Below are 20,300 nucleotides of genomic sequence, written 5' to 3'. Positions count from 1 at the left end.
TTCTTTTAGGTGTGTATGTAGGGGGAAATTATTTAAAGCCAGAATAGCATGCAGAGATGGTTAGAGAATAACATTAAGTCCATTATCTTTATATCCTTTGAAAACATACTCCTTTTAGAATCCTTATTTTTCTTTTTCTTTTTGGCTGCCCCTTCTTCCTGTTTTCCCAGAAGGAGAAAAATGAAAATAACTGAAGAAAATTGTCTGCTTGGTTATCACAGAACGTTTTGAGAAGAACTAAGCTATGTAACCATCTAATAGCTGAACAACTGCAGATGTTCTTTCTATGTAGATGTTCAGTGAGTCTTAAACTATCCATTAAAGTGTAAATATAGAGAGAACATTCTGTCCCTCTTTCTGCTCTTTCCCCACCAAAATTCAATGGTGCTGTTGCATTTCCATCAAGTATATATATAGCCTTCATCAGCTGCTAACGTACAAATGCTATTACCAAGGTGGCAGTTATAGAGCTTTGAGGATGGAATACTCAGAGGAGCTTCATTTGCAAAAGCTAAGTAGTGGTGGTATTGTCCTCCAGGTTCAGGCCATGTGGTGCCAATGTGTCCAGGGAGTAAATCCAGAAGTTCTCCCTTTTAGTCAATGCTGCTGGATCTGCTGGCATCTCTATCGCTGTAATGGAAAAGTCCAACAGGCTGTGACCCTCGATGTTAAAATGCTTTGCAACTGGTTGCTCCACTTTTTTTGTCAAAATTGCCAACTTGTGGTTCCTGAAGCACGTGCGTAGGTCAGTTGTGGTCTTTCCTACGTATTGGATATTGCTTCATTTGCAGCAGCTAAGTAGTGGTGGTACTGTCCTCCAGGTTAAGGTCATGTGGTGCCAATGTGTCCAGAGAATATATCCAAAAGTTCTCCCTCTCAGTCTGTACTGCTGGATAAGTTTATATTTTTATATAATGTTTATATAGTTTTCTATTTATATTTTCCATTGGGACCTACTAAATATTTTTATTCTTTTGTTTTTCAGATTCCTCAGAAGGATTCCTAAAAGCTTCTACATATCAAGGGGAGATAGATGTTTACATTATCAATCCAAAGGGGGAAGTGGATCTGAAATCTCAGGAAGGTTGGTCAATAAGAATTTTGTATATGAAGCTTTTACAGTCTAAGCACGTTTACTTGACAGCAGGTTCTTCTGGTTTCAGTGGGACTCAAGGGCAGACTCAACGTGACAATGCATGTAAACAATCAATATGCACAGTTCTTGAAATTTAAATAGCCACAGCAGGAGATAGATGAGTAGGATGAGTAGGATGAAGACCTTGGTACACAGGGGTGGAGGATAACCCTCCCTCCCACTGCAGTCTCATATAATTCTGTCTATGTAACGTTTTAAGAAATCACATCTAAGTTAGTACTTATTCTCTAGTAAGTGTTTGTTTAGGATTCCATCCTTCAATATCAGTGCAAAAACACATGGTAAAAATCTATGCTGACTTCAGTTTATATGAAATGATTGTTACTTCATTGTTTTCTCATATTTTTATGAAACCCAAATCCTAGGTGGCTAAAGAAACACTGTGTCATATTCAACACTAGTCCCACTAAGAGGAGACTCATTGACGTTAATGGCATGGTTAACTTAGGTTCATTAATTTCATTAATTTTCTTCTCTGAGTAGGACTTAGTTGAATACAACCCATTGTCCTTATTGAGCACAATGATGCATTACATCTTCCCAAGCACTGTGAACTACAGATTTGAACTCATCTGATTCATAGTCTTGGTAAAGGCCGTAAGAGCCATGTTAGAGGAGAACTTGTCTTTCTTCCTGATAAATAAGATGGTAGAACATCTGTTTTCTACTGAATACTTTCAATAACTGAGGCTCCACACAAGAATGGAGAAGACTTAACAGGTTAATCAATGGAGGCTTTTACAAAACTTCCTTGGCTGGATTGCCTTGGCTTAACTGCAGCAATTTGTCAGAGCCAGAACCAGGGAGATTGGAATGAAGCCAAGAGATTGGACTTTACTTAGAAAAGAGTGCACAGTCAATTATTTGTGCATGGATGCAAGACAGATATGCTTTAATAAGTGAATATATATGAGGTGGGGATGGGCAATGGAAGATAAATCAATTAATTGGCAAGACTGTAAAAAAGAGGGAGAGAGAACTTTTTGTATCGCTGTTCATTTTTATTCGGCTATTCCCTTCCTGGGGATCCCCAAACTAAGAAGTAGAGCCTAACTACTGAATTGATTTAGCTTTTTTCAATAGTCAGTAGGGGATCAGCTCTTAGTGTCAGCCACATAGGGAGCCCCACATCAAAGGAAAGCACTTAAACATTGCAGCTCCAGCAGAGGATACAACTTTTCCTCTTATTTTTTTACTTTAGTGCTGAGCGAGTCACTGAAATGGCAGAAATGAAGTTAACCTTCCTCCCAAACTGTACAGCTAAATTCAAGGCTTCCTGATAGAGTGTGGAGAGAGATTCCCTCTTCCACAAAACAAGCAAAGGTGGCATGAGGAGCATCATCCTAGTGACTTTTTAGTCAAGTGTTCATTGCAACATTCTGACTTTGTACCCATGAAGCAATACGCAGTCATAAACTGTTGTCCCTCTTGGCGTAAAGAAAGCAGCCAGCATGCTGTTGTGGAGAAGGGGTAGCCAATGTGGTGCAGACTCCAACTCCCATCATCCCTGACCATTGACCATGCTTGCTGGTGCTGATGGGCCTTGGAGTCCAAAACAGCTGGAGGGTGTCACATTGTCTACTGCTGCTTTGGAAAGCCTTGGGGTCAAAACAGCAGGCCCATTTCCCCACATTTATTGTGGAGCTCTACTTAATTGGGGGGTGGGATGTGTCTGAAAGAAAGTGGCGTATGCCTGTCACCCTGTACTGTCTATTTGACACAAATCTCTTTATTTTTATGTATAACAGGCTCTGTTACTGTTAAGGTGCCTGCTACTCTTAAAGCGTATCTGCAGTTATCTGGAAGCAAGGTTGAGGTGAGCCCAGAGATCCAGTTGCAGAGTGCCCAGAATGCATCCAGGGAGGGTCATATAACAGTTACAGGTGAGGCTTGTTATGAATGGACCTTGGACTTCAATTTCTGGAAAAGACTATTGCCTGGAATCCTGGAGAGCCAATGCGTGTGTGTTTTCTCTCTGTCAGTTATTACTCACTGGAATTGGATTGGCTGTTAAAGTGAGTTTATAGCAGCCCACAAGATAGACAGAAAAGGGTAGAGAATCTTTTTACTCTTATGCATTTCTCAGACCTCTTTCGGAAGGGTAGGGTCAAATCTGTAAAGAAGCTTGGAGCATCCATGTTGAAAGGTACAGGCAGGGCACTGCAGACAGGGTTGCCAACCCAGCTTGGATATGGATATCTTTGCAGAGGATCCCTAGTCAAGCTTTACCAACAGGACAATCCAAACCATATTCACTAATAGGCAAAAAACCTTGCGGTTTAAGAACGTATCTATAGCCCACAGATATTTCTATCAAACTTTAAACAGCAGGGAAATTGGGCAGCTATAGTGAATGCACCAGGGGAGCAGGAGACCTGACCTCCTCTCTGAGATATTGTACTGCCCTACAAATGTGTCAAAATGCAAACACCATTTGGGTTGGTCTTTCACAGTCCAATCCACTTCCTGTGTAGCTTGGAAGAATTTGGAGTGGGAAGGCGAGGAGGAAGGAGGAAGAGGGGAGGGGAGGAAGAAGGGAAGAGGAAGGGAGAGGAGAGGTGAAGGAGGGAAAAGGCAACTCTGAACATATACATGCTTATTGGGTTCAATGGGATTTACTCCCATGCAATAATGGTTAGGATATGTAAAACTGATCATGAGGGGAGGGGAGAGGAGAGGAAAGAAGGAAGGGAGGGGAGAGGGAGCGGGAGGGGAAAGGAGGGGATTGGGAAAGGGACAGGTGAAGGAAGGAGGAGGGGAGGGGCAAAAGGGAGGTGATGGGAGGGATGAGGAGGGGAGGGCACATTTGATAATTTGCATGCTTATGGGATTTATTCCCATGCAATCATGCTTAAGGTGGGTAAAGGTGACCATGGAGGAGGAGGGGGAGGGGAGAAGGGAGGAGGAGGAGGAGGAATGAGGAGATTGGAAGGGTGTAGGGGAGGGGAGGGAGGGTCAAAGGAAGAGGGAGGGGATAGGTGTGAGGAGGAGGGAAGGGTACATTTTATCATTTGCATGCTTTTTGAGTTGAGTGGGATTTACTCCTGTGCAATCATGCTTAAGATAGGTGAAAGTGACCTGGGGAAGGGGCAAGGAGGGAAGAGGAGGGCAGGAAGGGGAGAGGGAGGGGAGGTCTTCTACCCAAATTTAAACCAAAGCTGTTACTGGCCACATCCACACCAAACCTTTATTTAACTTTAGACAGCCATAAGTTGCTAGGAGACGCCCTGTTCCCCTCAAACACCTTCAATCGGAGCAGCTAACTGTTAAACCACTCTGGCCAGTGGAGCTCTGTCAGGGGAATAGGAGTCTCCTCTCAGCACCCTTCACAAACTACACTTCCCAGGATACTTTGGGGAATGCCATGACTGTCTAAAGTGAAATAAAGGTTTGGCGTGGTTGTGGCTCCCTGATTAGCCAAGCCAAGCAACTGTGAGTCTGGCTTTTAGAACACTGACAGTTGGTTCTTACTGAGCATGCCTGGGCTTATCATTGACTTTAATGTTAAATTTCTTAATTAAAAACCAGCTAGGCATTTTTTAACTTTTAAACTGCAGAAGATGAAGGTCAGAGTATGGGGCATGGTCAGTAATAGGATTACAGGTACTCTGTGAACATGGCTGATTTTTAATTAATTTCAACAAATTATGAGAACTCTGACAGAAAAAAGTCCAACAGGGGTCTGTTTTTTTCTCTCTGTTTTTACGGCTTGAACTCTCGATTCTCTCTGACTGTTTTGTGTATCGCCATGAAAACGTTAAGCAAGCATTTCTGAGTTCAGGACTATAAGTTTTGTAAGGTTTTGTTTTGAAATGAGTTTATGGGAAGCATCAGAATGGCATGGGGGGTATTTTCAATTTAACCTTGCGGAATGCAAAAAATCCATGCTGGCTATAGTATACAGCCACTCTTGTGGCTGTATAATAATCTGCTCCATAATTTTCCAAGGGATCGATGTCAGGTTGACCAGTCTTTAGTTCACAGGTTCCTCCTTTTTGCCCTTTTTGAGGATAGAGACAACATTACCCTTTCTCCTGTCATTCGGCACGTCACCCATCCTCCACAATTTTGCAAAGATAATAGACAGTGGTTCCGACAGTTCTTCAGCCAGTTCCTTCAGTACTCTAGGATGCAGTTCATCCGGCCCTGGAGATTTGAACTCGTTCAAAATGATTAGGTATTCCTTGTCAATTTGTCGATGAATTTCAAGCTGCAATCCTGCCCAACTTCACATTTCTCAAGAGGTTCATAGACCCCCTTTTGGGAGAAGTCTGAGCCAAAGTAGGAATTAAGCATTTCTGCCTTTTTTTTGCCATCCTCATTGAGTAGCTGTACCACCATTTCTTTTCTCTGTCTTTTACTATAGATGTACCTGAAGAAAGCTTTTTTGTTGCTTTTGGCATCTCTCACTAACCTCAGATCGTTCTCAGCTTTAGCCTTTCCTGACACCACCCCTGCAATTCTGTACTACCTTTCTGTACTCTTCCTTCGTGGTCTGGCCTTCCTTGCACTTTCTGTATTTGCCTTTTTTGGTTTTCAGGTCATCTCTAAGCTTTCTGTGGAGCTGTCTTCTCCCTTTTTTCCTTGATGGAATGGTTTGCCATTGTGCCTTTAGAATTTCCTCTTTTAGAAACTCCCATCCATCTTGGACTCCTTTTCTCATTAGGATCGCTTGCCATGAAGCCTTACTACCATTGGTCGGAGTTAATTAAAATCGGCTTTCCTGAACTCCATGGTACGCGTATGGCTACTCCAAGTTTTGCTTCCTTTAAAATCAAGAAATCTAGTATAGTGTGGTCACTTTCCCCCAGAGTTCCTGTAATTGCCACTTCATCTACCATGTCATCTCTGTTGGTTAGAATCAAGTCAAGGTTAGCTGATCTTCTAGTTCAGCCTTTCCCAACCAGTGTGCATCCAGATGTTGTTGGACCACAACTCCCATCTTTCCTGACCATTGGCAATGCTGGCTGAGGCTGATGGGAGTTGTGGTCCAACAACATCTGGAGGCACACTGGTTGAGAAAGGCTGCTCTAGTTGTTTCCTCCACTTGCTGTTATCTCCAACACAACTCAGGAATTTGTTGGAGGGGCTGTGTTTGGCAGAATTTGTCTCCCAACATATATCAGGTAATTGAAGTCCCCCATTATTACTACATCATGCCTCCTTGAACCATTGGCAATGTGCTTTGCAAAAGTTTCATCCTCATCTTGTCCTTGATTGGGTGGTCGGTAATAGACTCCAACTGCCATGTTCCTTTTATTCCTTGCCCCATTTATTTTCATCCAGATACTCTTGATGGAGCTACCAACCTCATCCTACTGTATTTCTGTGCATGGATATATATTTTTAACATATAGTGTGACTCCCCCTCCCTTTCTATTTCTTTTAGTTTTTTTGAACAAATTATATCCTCCCATTGGTATATTCCAGTCATCGGAGTCATCCCACCAAGTTTCAGTTATACCTATCAAGTTGTATTTACCCTCCTATATTAATAGTTCAAGTTCATCCTGTTTGTTTCCCATACTCTGGGCATTAGTATACAGACATCAAAGACCATGTGAATTATGGCCTGGCTTCCTTCCTACATTTTTATGAAGACTATTACTGGACCCCAATAGAGCCATTTCCTCGGTTCCTCTTACTGTGCACAAATCTTTGTTAGTTGTTACCACAAGTTTACGTCTGCTTCCCTTTTAGGATTCAGTTGAAAGCTCTTCTGATGAATTTCTCCATGCTGTGGCCAAACATATTCTTCCCAGTCCCTGTGTGGTGCAACCCGTCACTTGCCAGCAGTCCATCTTCCAGGAAGCGTAGCCTGTGGTCCCAGAATCCAAATCCCTTGCATTAGCATCACCTTTGTAGCCAGTCATTCACCCAGAGTATTTTTCTTTCCCTTTCCATTCCTCTTCTAAGTACTGGAAGGATGGACAAGAAAACTCTCTGGGCCCCAAAGTCCTTGAGTTTCCTTCCCAGAGCTTCAAAGTCTGATGTGATTTCTTCATAGCTCTGCTTGACAGTATAATTTGTCCCCACATGGATGAGAAGAAAGGGATATCTGTCAGTGGGGATTATGAGCGATGGCAACCCTTCTGTCACATCTCTCATCCGTTCTCCAGGGAGGCAGCATACCTGGCAAGTACATGGATCTCCTTGGCATACTTGAATTTCAGTCCTACGCAGTTGGGAGTCTCCCACCATTACTCTTCTTTTTGTTGTGGGGCATGGTTTCATTGCCTCTGCTTGACTGAGCTTCAGCCTCTCGGTCGCTGATGCATGGGGTCTCTTGTAAATCTTCCCCTACAGGTTGTCCTCTAGTCTCATCCTCAAGTACCTGAAAGCAGTTCTGTAGTTCCACCGGAGATGGAAGTCTTCTAGCTCTTCTGCTCCTGTCACCCTTTTCCACTTCGTTTCCTCCACTTCGTTGTTGCTGTCCACAACAGTCTCCTCTGCTGCTTCAACATGCTGTTGTTCTTCCACCTCCTGTACTTGTCTTTGCTGCTGTTGTTCCAGTGTTCTAAGAACTTGTCATCTTCTCTTATGCTCTTCAGTGTGGCCACCCACCACTCCAAGCCCCACTTTTTCTTCCACCAGCGCCACCAGCTTGCAGTTGTTGCACGTGTGTGCTATGTTCTCAGGCAAGAAAACAAACATTGCAGGTCGCCACCACTGGAGTGTCCTTCCCACCCATAGTCTCTACTGCCTTTTGTTTCTTTCTTTCTACTTGTATTGGACTGGCCTGTGCTTTGTCCTGTCCTCTTTCAGAGTAAATAGGAGAGTCCTGCTGGTATGTGGTGCACCATGCAAGGGAAAAACTTTTTTTAGGATCCTCTCCTTCGACCTCCCCTGCTGAACTCCTCTGCCAAACTCCTGTTCACTCTCTGAGAGCTGGCTCGCTTGTATCTCCTTTGGACCAGCTGACAGCTCCCTCTGCTCTGCTCAGTTAGGAGTCAGGAAACGTTTACTAAATGGAAAATTCCCACGAAGGGCTGCATGATTTAGCTATTTTAGTCTTCTATGTTAGTCTTCCGAATTAAGAAGTTAGTTCACAAATAATCAGCTCTTTGGAAAATGGCTAAAATGATGCATCTCTTGGGAGTGATCAATTTTCTCTGATGAGAAGAAAGAATTAGATTATATTCTAGTTTAAACTTGGCTAATGTAATCTACTGTGTTTCTTGATCCTCCTTCCTGATAAAGCACTACAGAAACAAAAGAAGTCCTAGCATAAATCCAAGGTTTGCCTTGTTTGCTATAAGGGAAGAACACATAGGAAACAGAAAGTTGCTTTGATTCTATAAACCTCAGTTTTCCAAGGAGTCAAACACAATAAAATAATATTAGACATACTGTTTGAAGTACAACTTTCAAGTCTAGAGCCAAACATCCCTTTGATACTCTGGTTTTTTTTAAACTGCTAGTGTAGATTATTTCCTTTTGTTAACAGTCTAATAACTTGTTCCCTGGCACAGAGGAAAAGAGTGATTTGTTACCTTTGAGTCAGGAATGCTGGTTTGGGTTTTGCTCCATCTTATCCATGTACCACATCAAGGGTCTGGAACCTCATTCTTCATATACCCAAGGGTTGGCATAGATTTTGCTTGGAGAGGCAAAGCATGACAGAGAAGGCTTTTGCAAACTATGCATTTGCAACAATACACTTGCATTTTGTTCTACTAATTTAAACAGGCTTTGATGACACAAATGTTTACTGTCACAGCCCAATACACAATTATCTAAGCCCAGGGAAAGTCATAAGAGACAGAAAGGCTAGCTGACAAAGAATCGATTCTAAGGAAGCTCTCCTGGCCTGGCTCCCTTACCTCAGGTATCTGAACCGGCCAAACTGAAAAAACAGACAGCAAGACAACATCTTACAAAAAAGGTCCATGCACTTAGAAAGGAAAGGCATAAGGGACTGTACTCAGAACAACTAAACATGAGAAAGTCTTTGGGAAGCAAATTGGATCAAGCTAATGAGAGATTAGCAGAACCCAAGCTCTTTCATGAGTGCCACAAGAGTAAGTCTTTACTTGACAACAGCTTTATAAGCAGATGCTTTTCTTCAAGGCATATCTTCGAAATGGTCCAGCTGGGAAATCTTGGCATCCATTTAGCAATAGACTTCTTAGCCTCGGAGGGGGATTCATAAGCCAAACAAAGTGAATTATGCTCAAAAACCAGATTGTAAACTTACCTGGTCAAAAGATATTTATAAATCACCCTTCCTCTAAAAGAGCTTAGAGTGATATAAAGCAAATATAAACTTCATAACACAAACAGGACAGCTTGTTCAGAATGGACACACATGCCACAAGGCTGCAGAAGTGAAAGAAAAGCTAGAAGCAATAAAGTTAAAGCTATCCACAGTTGCCAGTGTGCATGACTGCAGTAAGCAGAAAGTGATCCTGAAGGACAGTGGTCCACCCTATACAACGGACCACGATATCAGAACTGCAACAGGTTCTGCAGAACCTACTAAATGAGCAAGTTTAGTGCTACTCACTGGGCTGCTGCAGCTGCCAGGATGGCAGCTCAAATGTGTCATATTGAGATTCTTCCACACATCAGTTACTAACCACTGCAAGGCACCAGTGCAGTCGCTGCTTCTGTTGTCAACAGCCATGCTCCAAACATTTCTGCAAAGCAGACCTCCTAGCAGGCCAAGGGCATTATGGGAATGTAAAGAAAATGAATCATTCAACTTTTTCAATATTTTCAAGTATATTGTTTGTCAGTATGGATATTTTCCATTAATCTGGACGTAGGAAATGAAACGAATTTGTGAAATTTCTTACCTTGAGGTAAAAAGCGGCTTTCTAAGTATATGTAGTTTAAATGTAAATATAACGGAAAATCAATATGTAGTTATTGCTTAATGGTGGTATACCCCATGAAGGATCAAAGGGAGGTTTCGTTTATTTGAAAGGAAGTATTGCAGGTATGATTCCCAAATAGAGATTATAAATATGTTTAGTCCGTATTGGCAATGAATATTAAGATGGATTACAATTGTCATTGTGGCAAACACAGCTGAACCAGCTTGTTTTTGCATCACACAGACCAAGGATATGGAAAAAATTATTGTATCGCCCCTTAAAACAAGGGATGTGGGGGATACCAAATTTGTTGCTCTATTTTGAAGCATGTCAGCTTTGGCACGTTGTTTCCTTTGGTAATGATGACCTTCCAGATCTGTGGGTTAATCTGGAACTGATAATGGTGCATAAGGGCCTGCTGCAAAAAAAATAAAAAATTCTTAAGCATAAGTTCAGATTGTTAGCATGGATCCAGAATGGTTTTATCTATGTTTAAGATTTGGACGAAATGAGTGGCTCTGCTGACTCCTTAGGTTTTCCTCCTTTTCCCCTTATCATTTCACCCTGCTTTCCAAGATTAATGATTATGATGTTAGTACATGGAGACAAAGGAATCTTTATGGAATCTTTATCACAAGAATAAAACTTTAGCTATGGCAGAAATTATGGCCCCTGGGACAGGCCATCCTGTGGTTATTTAGCCACCAGTTGGGTTCCCTTCTTGCCGGGTTCGTCATCCATGAAAAATTGCTATTGGATGACTTTATGGACTCCAGAGGACTGATTTCATTATTGTACCAAATTTTACTAGAGGCTGATAATGGCAATAACACCTCTCTATGGGTTTGGTGGGAAAGGAACGTCCAGTTGCAGATAGAGGAACATGAATGGCTGTCAATATGGGATAAGGTGCCTTTTAAATCGATCTCTGCCTGCACCAGGGAAATGTCACTAAAACTCATTGGTATTGGTTAACATCTTTGATGCGGCCTGGTAGCTCCCCCATGCTCTGGAAGGGCTGTCATGTTAACAGCACGTAGACCAGATAGAGGGGAACCCTCAAAGTGCCAAAACAAAACAAAATGCAGTGTTGAAAAAGTGGATGGGTCAGGACGTCTGGATGAGAGTATTTCAAGAAATCTCTAGAATCATTCACCAGTCCATGTGGCTGGACCCAGGGTTAGCATTACTGAACGTGTTCTCAGGTCCTCAGAAGGACAACATCTAAGGAACTTATCTCCCATCTGTTATGTGCAACCTGGTTTGTTATTGCTTAACTGTGGAAGGATTTTAATAGCTCTGATTTGGGTCACTGGCAAATTGCTGTACTGTAAAAGCTGATACACGTCAGAGTAATGAGAGGGTAAATGAAGCGAGATGGTTTTTTCTTGATTTAACTTTATTGATTTTATTAATAATCTGGAGGCTGATGTCAGGATTCCCCAGGTGTTTTCCTCAGTTTGGTACAATTAGATAGAAGGGCTGAGTTATCTGTGGAAACTAATGTTCATGGCTCTTCAGTTTTTCAGGGACTGCACCTGTAAGGGAAGAACAGAAAATATGTTAGGTTGAACAGACCCCATTATTATGAACTGAACCCCAGTAGGCATCAATGGAGTGACAGACCCATTGCTGCATCTGAAGCCCTGCTGCTTGTAACACTCAGCGCAGAAGGCTACTTATTTATTTGTTTGATATAATATCACCTCTCCAGTCTTGTTTTCCATTGAAAAAAGTTGACCCTACTCTTCTGCAGTGCCTCATTTACCTGTGGATTTTTTTTCTTTTGGTTGTATCTGATTTCTCCTCTGTCATATTTTAAACCTAATAAAAAATATTTTTTAAAAAAGTATGTTGGATTGACTGTCAAATTGTGTGTCTAGTAAGTCCTGAAGTAATCCTTCTGTGTGTGAGACAAAATTAAGAGAGAATACTTAAAATTACTCTTGTATTTATTGGCAGCAGCCAAACACTAGAAACAAACATGCAAAGGAATCCTACATGCTGCTGGAGGGGATTAGGATGTGGTGCAGGTGTTTCTCTACTAGTGGGGGGGGGCGCCAGTAAGCTGCTGCTCTGCCTGTCAATGAAACAGGCTGTTGACAGACTACCGCTGGCAGTAGCTAGCATAAGGTCCCAAACAGGGCAAAACAGGTTGGGAGTAGCCAAGGTTATGCTGGATCCTAAGTCAATCTAGTTGCCGACGCTATACCTTCTGCGCTGGCTGTTACAAGTAGCAGGGCTTTAGATGCCGCAGTGGGTCTGCCACTCCATTGAAGCCTATTGCTCTCTGACCAGGAGTTAGGATTGCTTTCTCAGTCACTACATATATAACTGTGACTTATAAAATATAGAATATATGGAATATATAATGAAACTGACAAATGTTTCATTTTTGAGAAGGTGTTTATGGTAATATTGATATAATAAGACACAAGATTGGTTCAGACACAGTGCTAATGGTTTAGCATTACATGCACAAGCTGCTGAAAGCCTTGGGCTTGCATGCAACCCTTTCCTCTCTTATCCTCATTTGATGTGTTAGAGAAGAAGACTGAAAGAATCTGCTTCTCCTTTTGAGCTAGTCTGAGTTCCCCTATGTCAAAACTCAGATAAGTCTAACTATGGTTAGTGAACAGGTAAATTTAATTATTGTTAGCGAACAATCCATGAGTATAAACCACGGTTGATCCTAGTTCCTTTGAGCTAATCACAGTTTAAGCTAGCCAGTATTCCCTGACTTCAAATGTCCCAGGGAACTTTGGTTAATTTAAAACCGAAAGCTGTCGCATTCAATCTCCTCCTTGGCGTAAGAAAGGGGAGGGGAGTGTGGGAGCCTGTGGTTGCTGCAGATTGTCCATATAACATTGAACTATGGCTTAGGGTCGCATCTAAACTAGTCCAGTTCTTGGGAGAGAACGTTGTTGTTGGCAGTGCTGAAATCAACCTAATTGTATTGTTACCTTATTCCGTCAAACAGTTGATCACTTTAATATATTTATGTAATAGAATAAAAATTAAAGCATACTATGGTCAAGGCAGGTATTAAGTAGTTATGTGAGTCAGCTATTTCCCACTACCCTTTAACTTCTATACTGTACATACTATTTTTTCCAGCCAAGTAATTTTGTTTCCATATTAACAAAAGGCTCCTGTGGGGTTTCCTCCACAATTTCATTTGAAGATCACGGATTGAGTTCTCCACCTTTTGTGTTTCTAATTAAACACATCACATTTGGACAAGTTGTGATGATTAAAATATCTTGACCCTTCATGTCACTGAAAAGGAATGTGCCTGTTAAGAACAAGAGAGCAACTTGGCCTTCTCTTGTTTTTATAAGGATGGCCCTGTAGTGCAGCTGAGTATTCTGGGGCCTTCATATCAACAAAGAAAAATACATTGTAGAGAACTTTGTTTTGGAAAATGAATGTAGGAAACGTAAAAATAAACTGGCAGCAGTAGAGGATCTTTTTGACGATTTAGCAACGAGGCTTGCCAGATGCAAGTGCAAGAAGCTAGCCAGGCATGCTGCATTCTTTTCTCCAAAAGATCCAGGGCAAAGATACTGTATATCTTAGACTCCCTATATTAATTCAGAGTCAGGCTGTGTAAATTACATGCTTGGCAGCTACATTTGGAGCTGACAGAAAGAGCAAGGGAGCAATTTAAACATTATTCTGCTTTATAAATCTCAGTGCCATAGCAACTGCTAATTAAAAAATGGATTCTCCCGTCTATATTTAGTATCCTGCTCATATATTCCAGAGAAAATAGGAGGTTAGCCAAGACAGTTTCAAATGTGGTGAGTCTAGCCAGTGTATCATCAAAACCAACAAGCATGCATATACCAGTCATATTGTTATACTAATTGTTTTGCAAAATGACTCACATTTTAGTTATGATATAAATGGACTACTGCACCCCACCATTTATATAAACATCTTATAGTATAATTTACTGTACCTGTTTCAGGCATTTCACAGGCCCACGAATTCAAGTGGCAATGTTTTCCAACCCTGGATTTGCTTGGTGATCAATATTGATCAAAGCATAGTGAGTCTGTTTTTCATGCCATGTATTCCAATGCATGCTAAAACTGGGGAACTTATCAAGTTGTAAGGCTTCTCCGCATGAGCCACTTGGTGAAATGTTCATTTGCATTAGCAATCCATGGCAGGTAACATCAGATGCGGAAGGTACATCCCTGATTTACAGTGTTGTGGCTAGTGTTGCCTTTAAATTAACAGGTTATCTTCTTGCTTTTACTTAATGGGTTATTTTAAATTTATGATTTTTATGTATATATTTTGAAAGATGTAATTGTTTGCTGTTTTGTGAGCAATTAACACCATGGTGGTCGATTACTATGGTGTGCTTGAGGATTTCTTATTATTGAGAAAATTTAGCCATATATCTGAAGTTACAGTTTTCTGCGATTAGAGGACTGGGTATGGGTATGTGTGTATGAAATGACACACAATAGTGGCTTCAGAGACTTTTCCAAACAACCAGAATTTTTTCCTAAGAAAGAGAGAATAACTTCAAAGAAAGGGGGGAAAGTTTTATTGCTCTCTTTGAAACAATGCCATTATCAGTATGAATGAACATAAGACGATGAGAACAGATGAATCATCTACTTCTCTAAATGGCAGAAGGCAGTGATAAAACACCAGCAATGTATTGAGGGATAGGTCTTTACTCAAAAACAACATAAGTCAATAACTAACTAGGGATGAAGCAGCAACAACTTTAGACCAAGACAAAGGCAGCCGCAGCTGTCTGTGTTGATACACTTCACCACACTTTAGCATACAGTTAAAAAGCAGGCCAACTTCCACACATTAACCACTTTGCAAGCTGGTTGTCTGTATTCACCCATTATATGGCTGATGCTGGTCTTGGTGCAGATCTATTACGAAATCTGGCACTATGTGAAATGAAGATCTGAACTATTGCAGCTGTTTGCTTCTAGCATGGATGACTGACAAGAATTTAGAACAGCCTTTCCCAACCTTTGGATCCCCAGATGTTGCTGGACTACAGTTCCCATAATTCTTGACCATTGGCCTTGCTGACTGGGGCTGATAGGAGTTGTAGTCCAGCAATATTTGGGGATCCAAAGGTTGGGAAAGGCTTATTTGGAAGACTGGATGTGCGGGCCAGATTTTTTTTTGGCATTATCTAGATTCTAGTGTCAATAAATGGCATTGGCACTTGCACATCCATTACTATTACATAAACATCATATCATACAGAATGTGATATGTGTATGTAATAGTAGCCCAAATTGTTTTTCAGAAGTGTACTAGATGTGTTTACATACTTATAATCCATCATAGCATGAGTGCTGCACCACCCCACAGTGGGATGGGCATTAAAGCTCGGTAGACACCTGCTTCCTCCTTCCCAAGTGTACCACAGCAGGTCTCTGTGTTTTCTCTCTTTTCTATCTTCACCCAGCCCTCCTCCCTGCCCAAGTGCAAATTATTGGAATTCTGAATTGTGAACCCACCACAGAAAGTGTGGTGGTATTAATTTAAGAGAAACAAAAGTCAATAATATGTGGCCACTTTAGAAAGGTTTTGGTCTTCACCAGAGTCTATTGTCTTCTCTCTCGTTGACTAAATTCTTGGAACAATTCCAAAGAGCATGTCTGGGTTTTTTATTTTATTTTTAAAAACATAGAATTCTAATAACTCAAGTGTAGGTGCTCAACTGCTACAGCTGAGATATGATTCCTCAGAAGGCCTCTCTAGATAGCTATGCATTTTTCATTCACTATGTGTTTTGGATGGAGAGAGCTGTAAAATGAACAGACATGAGTTTGATAAGTGTTCTGTACACTATGAATCTCTGGCACCTGGCTTATATAGCAGCAGAGCAAATCTTAAATCTATAAGGAAGAAGATCAGTATTATTTTAAACATAGTAGGTGTTGTTACACTGTCTCTGGTTTTACATTTTGTGAATTTGAAAAAATTGTTTTAGCTATTATAGTTCACGCTCATGGGATATGAGTAATTTCAACCATAAAGTCCCGGGGAAGGAAAGATGCCTGAACTAAATGCTTTCCTCATAAATCATTTGAGTTCAAGCAAAGGCACTAAACTATTTTATGAACATAATATCTTTCCAACTTAGCTCCTCATTTGTACTCATTTACTAGAGTCTTAAAATGGTAACCTCTGGAATAGTTTTGCTTTGCTTTACCTTTGTGTTCTAAATCCAGATGCTGAAAATAGATTTTGGAGGATAGCTTAGAAGCTAAGATGAAAATATAAAAGTCCTTGGATTCCAGTTTGTATAGCGACCTGCCATTTTATTTCAGGAAACATGTTCAAGTTGTTGTCTAACTCTTAACTGCTAGAGTGGTTTTGAAATTCAAGCTGGTGGGGGGAATGGCTCAACATGTTAGGTCATAAAACATTAACAAAATGTCAGTATTCTGGAGAAATAAGTAAAAAATAAATAAGTTGTGGTACAGCTATATAAATCCCTGGAGTATATGGATCCTGCAGAGATATGGGGAAAGTAGGGCAAATGGCAATAGCTATTTGAGTTCATAGTTATTTGAGACATGAAGTGGGTTGTCTGAGGGAAGGCTGAGAATTAAGAGTAGAAAAGGAATGGATAAATCAACCTGTTTCTGCTCTAGCTGGACTGTTCCCTCCCCAACCACAGGCCCACCTGGCCTGTGGTATTGAAGGAGAGAGAACAAGGTAGGTAAATTTAGCATCAGACCCCTCTTCCTGTTGAGGTAGGTTTTCCCCCTCTTTGTTTTGTGTGATGTGTGTTTTCATAGACCATTGCATTTTGTAAATGTTATCTACTTTGAGGACTACAGTAAAAAAAGTGGGATATAAATCAACTAAGCAAGTAATGGAAGTATATAAAATAGTTGGAAGAATTAAAGGAGGACATTGGGCTTGATAAGTGGTTTATTTGACTTACAGTATGAAAAATAGGATGTATACATGTTTCTTAGTTCATCCTAGTGTAAGTGTATTCAAAAGAAAGCAGAACACTGCACCCCTGCATGGTCACCACTACCTGTGTGAAAAAAGTTCCTGTCCAGCAGCTACATCTGTGGGCTCATCCCCATTCACCTCTTGATGCTCACTTGGATTATACTGAACTGCCAAGATGCAGATTTTGATTCAGGGGAGGGAGGATGCACATCTCCATATGGAACTGCTAATTATTATGCAGAACTAGTGTACATGTCAAGAGAGGCCAAGAACTTTAAACTAAATGCTATTAACATTTGCATGGATGCTGAATATGAGCACTTGTGTTTTTGTCCTGTTGTTATTCTTAGAGAATAATTAAGCCCCAAAGAATCATAGAATCAGAAGGGGCCTATAAGGCCATCGAGTCCAATTCCCTGCTCAATCCAGGAATCAGAGTTAAAGCATTCCCCACAGATGGCTGTCCAGCTACCTCTTGAATGCCTCCAGTGTTGGAGAGCCTACCACCTCCCCAGGTAATTGGTTCCATTGTCGTATTGCTCTAACAGGAAGTTTTTCCTGATGTTCAGTCGAAATCTGGCTTCCTGCAACTTGAGCCCATTATTCCATGTCCTGCACTCTGGGATGATTGAGAAGAGATCCTGGCCCTCCTCTGCGTGGCAACCTTTCAAGTACTTGAATAGTGCTATCATCTCCCCCCTCAGTCTTCTCTTCTCAAGGCTAAACATGCCCAGTTCTTTCAGTCTCTTCTCATAGGGCTTTGTGTCCAGTCCCCTGATCATCCTCATTGCCCTCCTCTGAACCCGTTCCAGTTTGTCTGCATCCTTCTTAAAGTGTGGTGTCCAGAACTGGACGCAGTATTCAAGATGAGGCCTAACCGGTGCCAAATAGAGGGGAACCAATACTTCACATAATTTGGATACTATACTTCTGTTAATGCAGCCTAAAATAGCATTTGCCTTTTTTTCAGCCACATCACGCTGTTGGCTCATGTTCAGCTTGTGATCAACAAGAATCCCAAGATCCTTTTTGCATGTAGTATTGCTGAGCCAAGTATTCCCCATCTTATAACTGTGTATTTGGTTTCTTTTTCCTAGGTATAGAACTCTGCACTTGTTCCTGTTAAATTTCATTCTGTTGTTTTCAGCCCAGTGCTCCAGCCTATCAAGAGAACTTTGAATTTTGTTTCTGTCTTCCAAGGTATCAGCTATCCCTCCCAATTTTGTATCATCTGCAGATTTGATAAGCATTCCCTGCACCTCCTCATCCAAGTCATTAATGAAAATGTTGACGAGCACTGGGCCCAGGACTGAGCCCTGTGGTACCTCTTTCGTTACCTTCTCCCAGTTTGAGAAGGAACCATTGATAAGCCCTCTTTGAGTATGATTCTGTAGCCAACTGTGGATCCACTGGATAGAGGTTCCATCCAGCCCACATTTAGCTAGCTTGCTAATCAAAATATCATGGTGCATTTTGTCAAAAACTTTGCTGAAGTCAAGATTCCCACTGTTTAAGAACATAAGAACATAAGAAGAGCCTGCTGGATCAGGCCAGTGGCCCATCTAGTCCAGCATCCTGTTCTCACAGTGGCCAACCAGGTGCCTGGGGGAAGCCCGCAAGCAGGACCCGAGTGCAAGAACACTCTCCCCTCCTGAGGCTTCCGGCAACTGGTTTTCAGAAGCATGCTGCCTCTGACTAGGGTGGCAGAGCACAGCCATCATGGCTAGTAGCCATTGATAGCCCTGTCCTCCATGAATTTGTCTAATCTTCTTTTAAAGCCGTCCAAGCTGGTGGCCATTACTGCATCTTGTGGGAGCAAATTCCATAGCTTAACTATGCGCTGAGTAAAGAAGTACTTCCTTTTGTCTGTCCTGAATCTTCCAACATTCAGCTTCTTTGAATGTCCACGAGTTCTAGTATTATGAGAGAGGGAGAAGAACTTTTCTCTATCCACTTTCTCAATGCCATGCATAATTTTATACACTTCTATCATGTCTCCTCTGACCCGCCTTTTCTCTAAACTAAAAAGCCCCAAATGCTGCAACCTTTCCTTGTAAGGGAGTCGCTCCATCCCCATGATCATTCTGGTTGCCCTCTTCTGAACCTTTTCCAACTCTATAATATCCTTTTTGAGATGAGGCGACCAGAACTGTACACAGTATTCCAAATGCGGCCGCACCATAGATTTATACAACGGCATTATGATATCGACTGTTTTATTTTCAATACCTTTCCTAATTATCGCTAGCATGGAATTTGCCTTTTTCACAGCTGCCGCACACTGGGTCGACATTTTCATCGTGCTGTCCACTACAACCCCGAGGTCTCTCTCCTGGTCGGTCACCGCCAGTTCAGACCCCATGAGCGTATATGTGAAATTCAGATTTTTTGCTCCAATATGCATAACTTTACACTTGTTTATATTGAATTGCATTTGCCATTTTTCCGCCCATTCACTCAGTTTGGAGAGGTCTTTTTGGAGCTCTTCGCAATCCCTTTTTGTTTTAACAACCCTGAACAATTTAGTGTCGTCAGCAAACTTGGCCACTTCACTGCTCACTCCTAATTCTAGGTCATTAATGAACAAGTTGAAAAGTACAGGTCCCAATACCGATCCTTGAGGGACTCCACTTTCTACAGCCCTCCATTGGGAGAACTGTCCGTTGATTCCTACTCTCTGCTTTCTGCTTCTTAACCAATTCCTTATCCACAAGAGGACCTCTCCTCTTATTCCATGACTGCTAAGCTTCCTCAGAAGCCTTTGGTGAGGTACCTTGTCAAACGCTTTTTGAAAGTCTAAGTACACTATGTCCACTGGATCACCTCTATCTATATGCTTGTTGACACTCTCAAAGAATTCTGATAGGTTACTGAGACAGGACTTTTCCCTTGCAGAAGCCATGCTGGCTCTGCTTCAGCAAGGCTTGTTCTTCTATGTGCTTAGTTAATCTAGCTTTAATAATACTTTCTACCAGTTTTCCAGGGACAGAAGTTAAGCTAACTGGCCTGTAATTTCCGGGATCCCCTCTGGATCCCTTTTTGAAGATTGGCGTTACATTTGCCACTTTCCAGTCCTCAGGCAAGGAGGAGGACCCAAGGGACAAGTTACATATTTTAGTTAGCAGATCAGCAATTTCACCTTTGAGTTCTTTGAGAACTCTCGGGTGGATGCCATCCGGGCCCGGTGATTTGTCAGTTTTTATATTGTCCATTAAGCTTAGAACTTCCTCTCTCGTTACCTATTTGTCTCAGTTCCTCAGAATCCCTTCCTGCAAATGTTAGTTCAGGTTCAGGGATCTGCCCTATATCTTCCACTGTGAAGACAGATGCAAAGAATTCATTTAGCTTCTCTGCAA

The 20,300-nt window shown here is 41.6% G+C and overlaps 1 protein-coding gene across 6 annotated transcripts in view; it reads left to right on the top strand.

Annotated features, from left to right (window-relative positions):
* Positions 1-20,300, top strand: part of FAM185A (family with sequence similarity 185 member A) — a 104,663-nt gene that overhangs the window by 34,015 nt on the left and 50,348 nt on the right. For 4 of the 6 annotated variants that reach the window (XM_061582089.1, XM_061582094.1, XM_061582092.1 and 1 more), the window contains exons 6-7: positions 986-1,084; positions 2,905-3,039. In XM_061582089.1, coding sequence (XP_061438073.1) covers positions 986-1,084; positions 2,905-3,039 — 234 coding nt within the window. Of the gene's footprint in view, positions 1-985; positions 1,085-2,904; positions 3,040-17,294; positions 17,632-20,300 lie in introns of those variants that run through there. The other 2 variants (XM_061582093.1, XM_061582095.1) reach the window with 2 other exon arrangements.

This window comes from Rhineura floridana, chromosome 8 (assembly GCF_030035675.1).
Source record: "Rhineura floridana isolate rRhiFlo1 chromosome 8, rRhiFlo1.hap2, whole genome shotgun sequence".
Taxonomy (NCBI): domain Eukaryota; kingdom Metazoa; phylum Chordata; class Lepidosauria; order Squamata; family Rhineuridae; genus Rhineura; species Rhineura floridana.
This window is presented reverse-complemented; position numbering and strand designations above follow the sequence as displayed.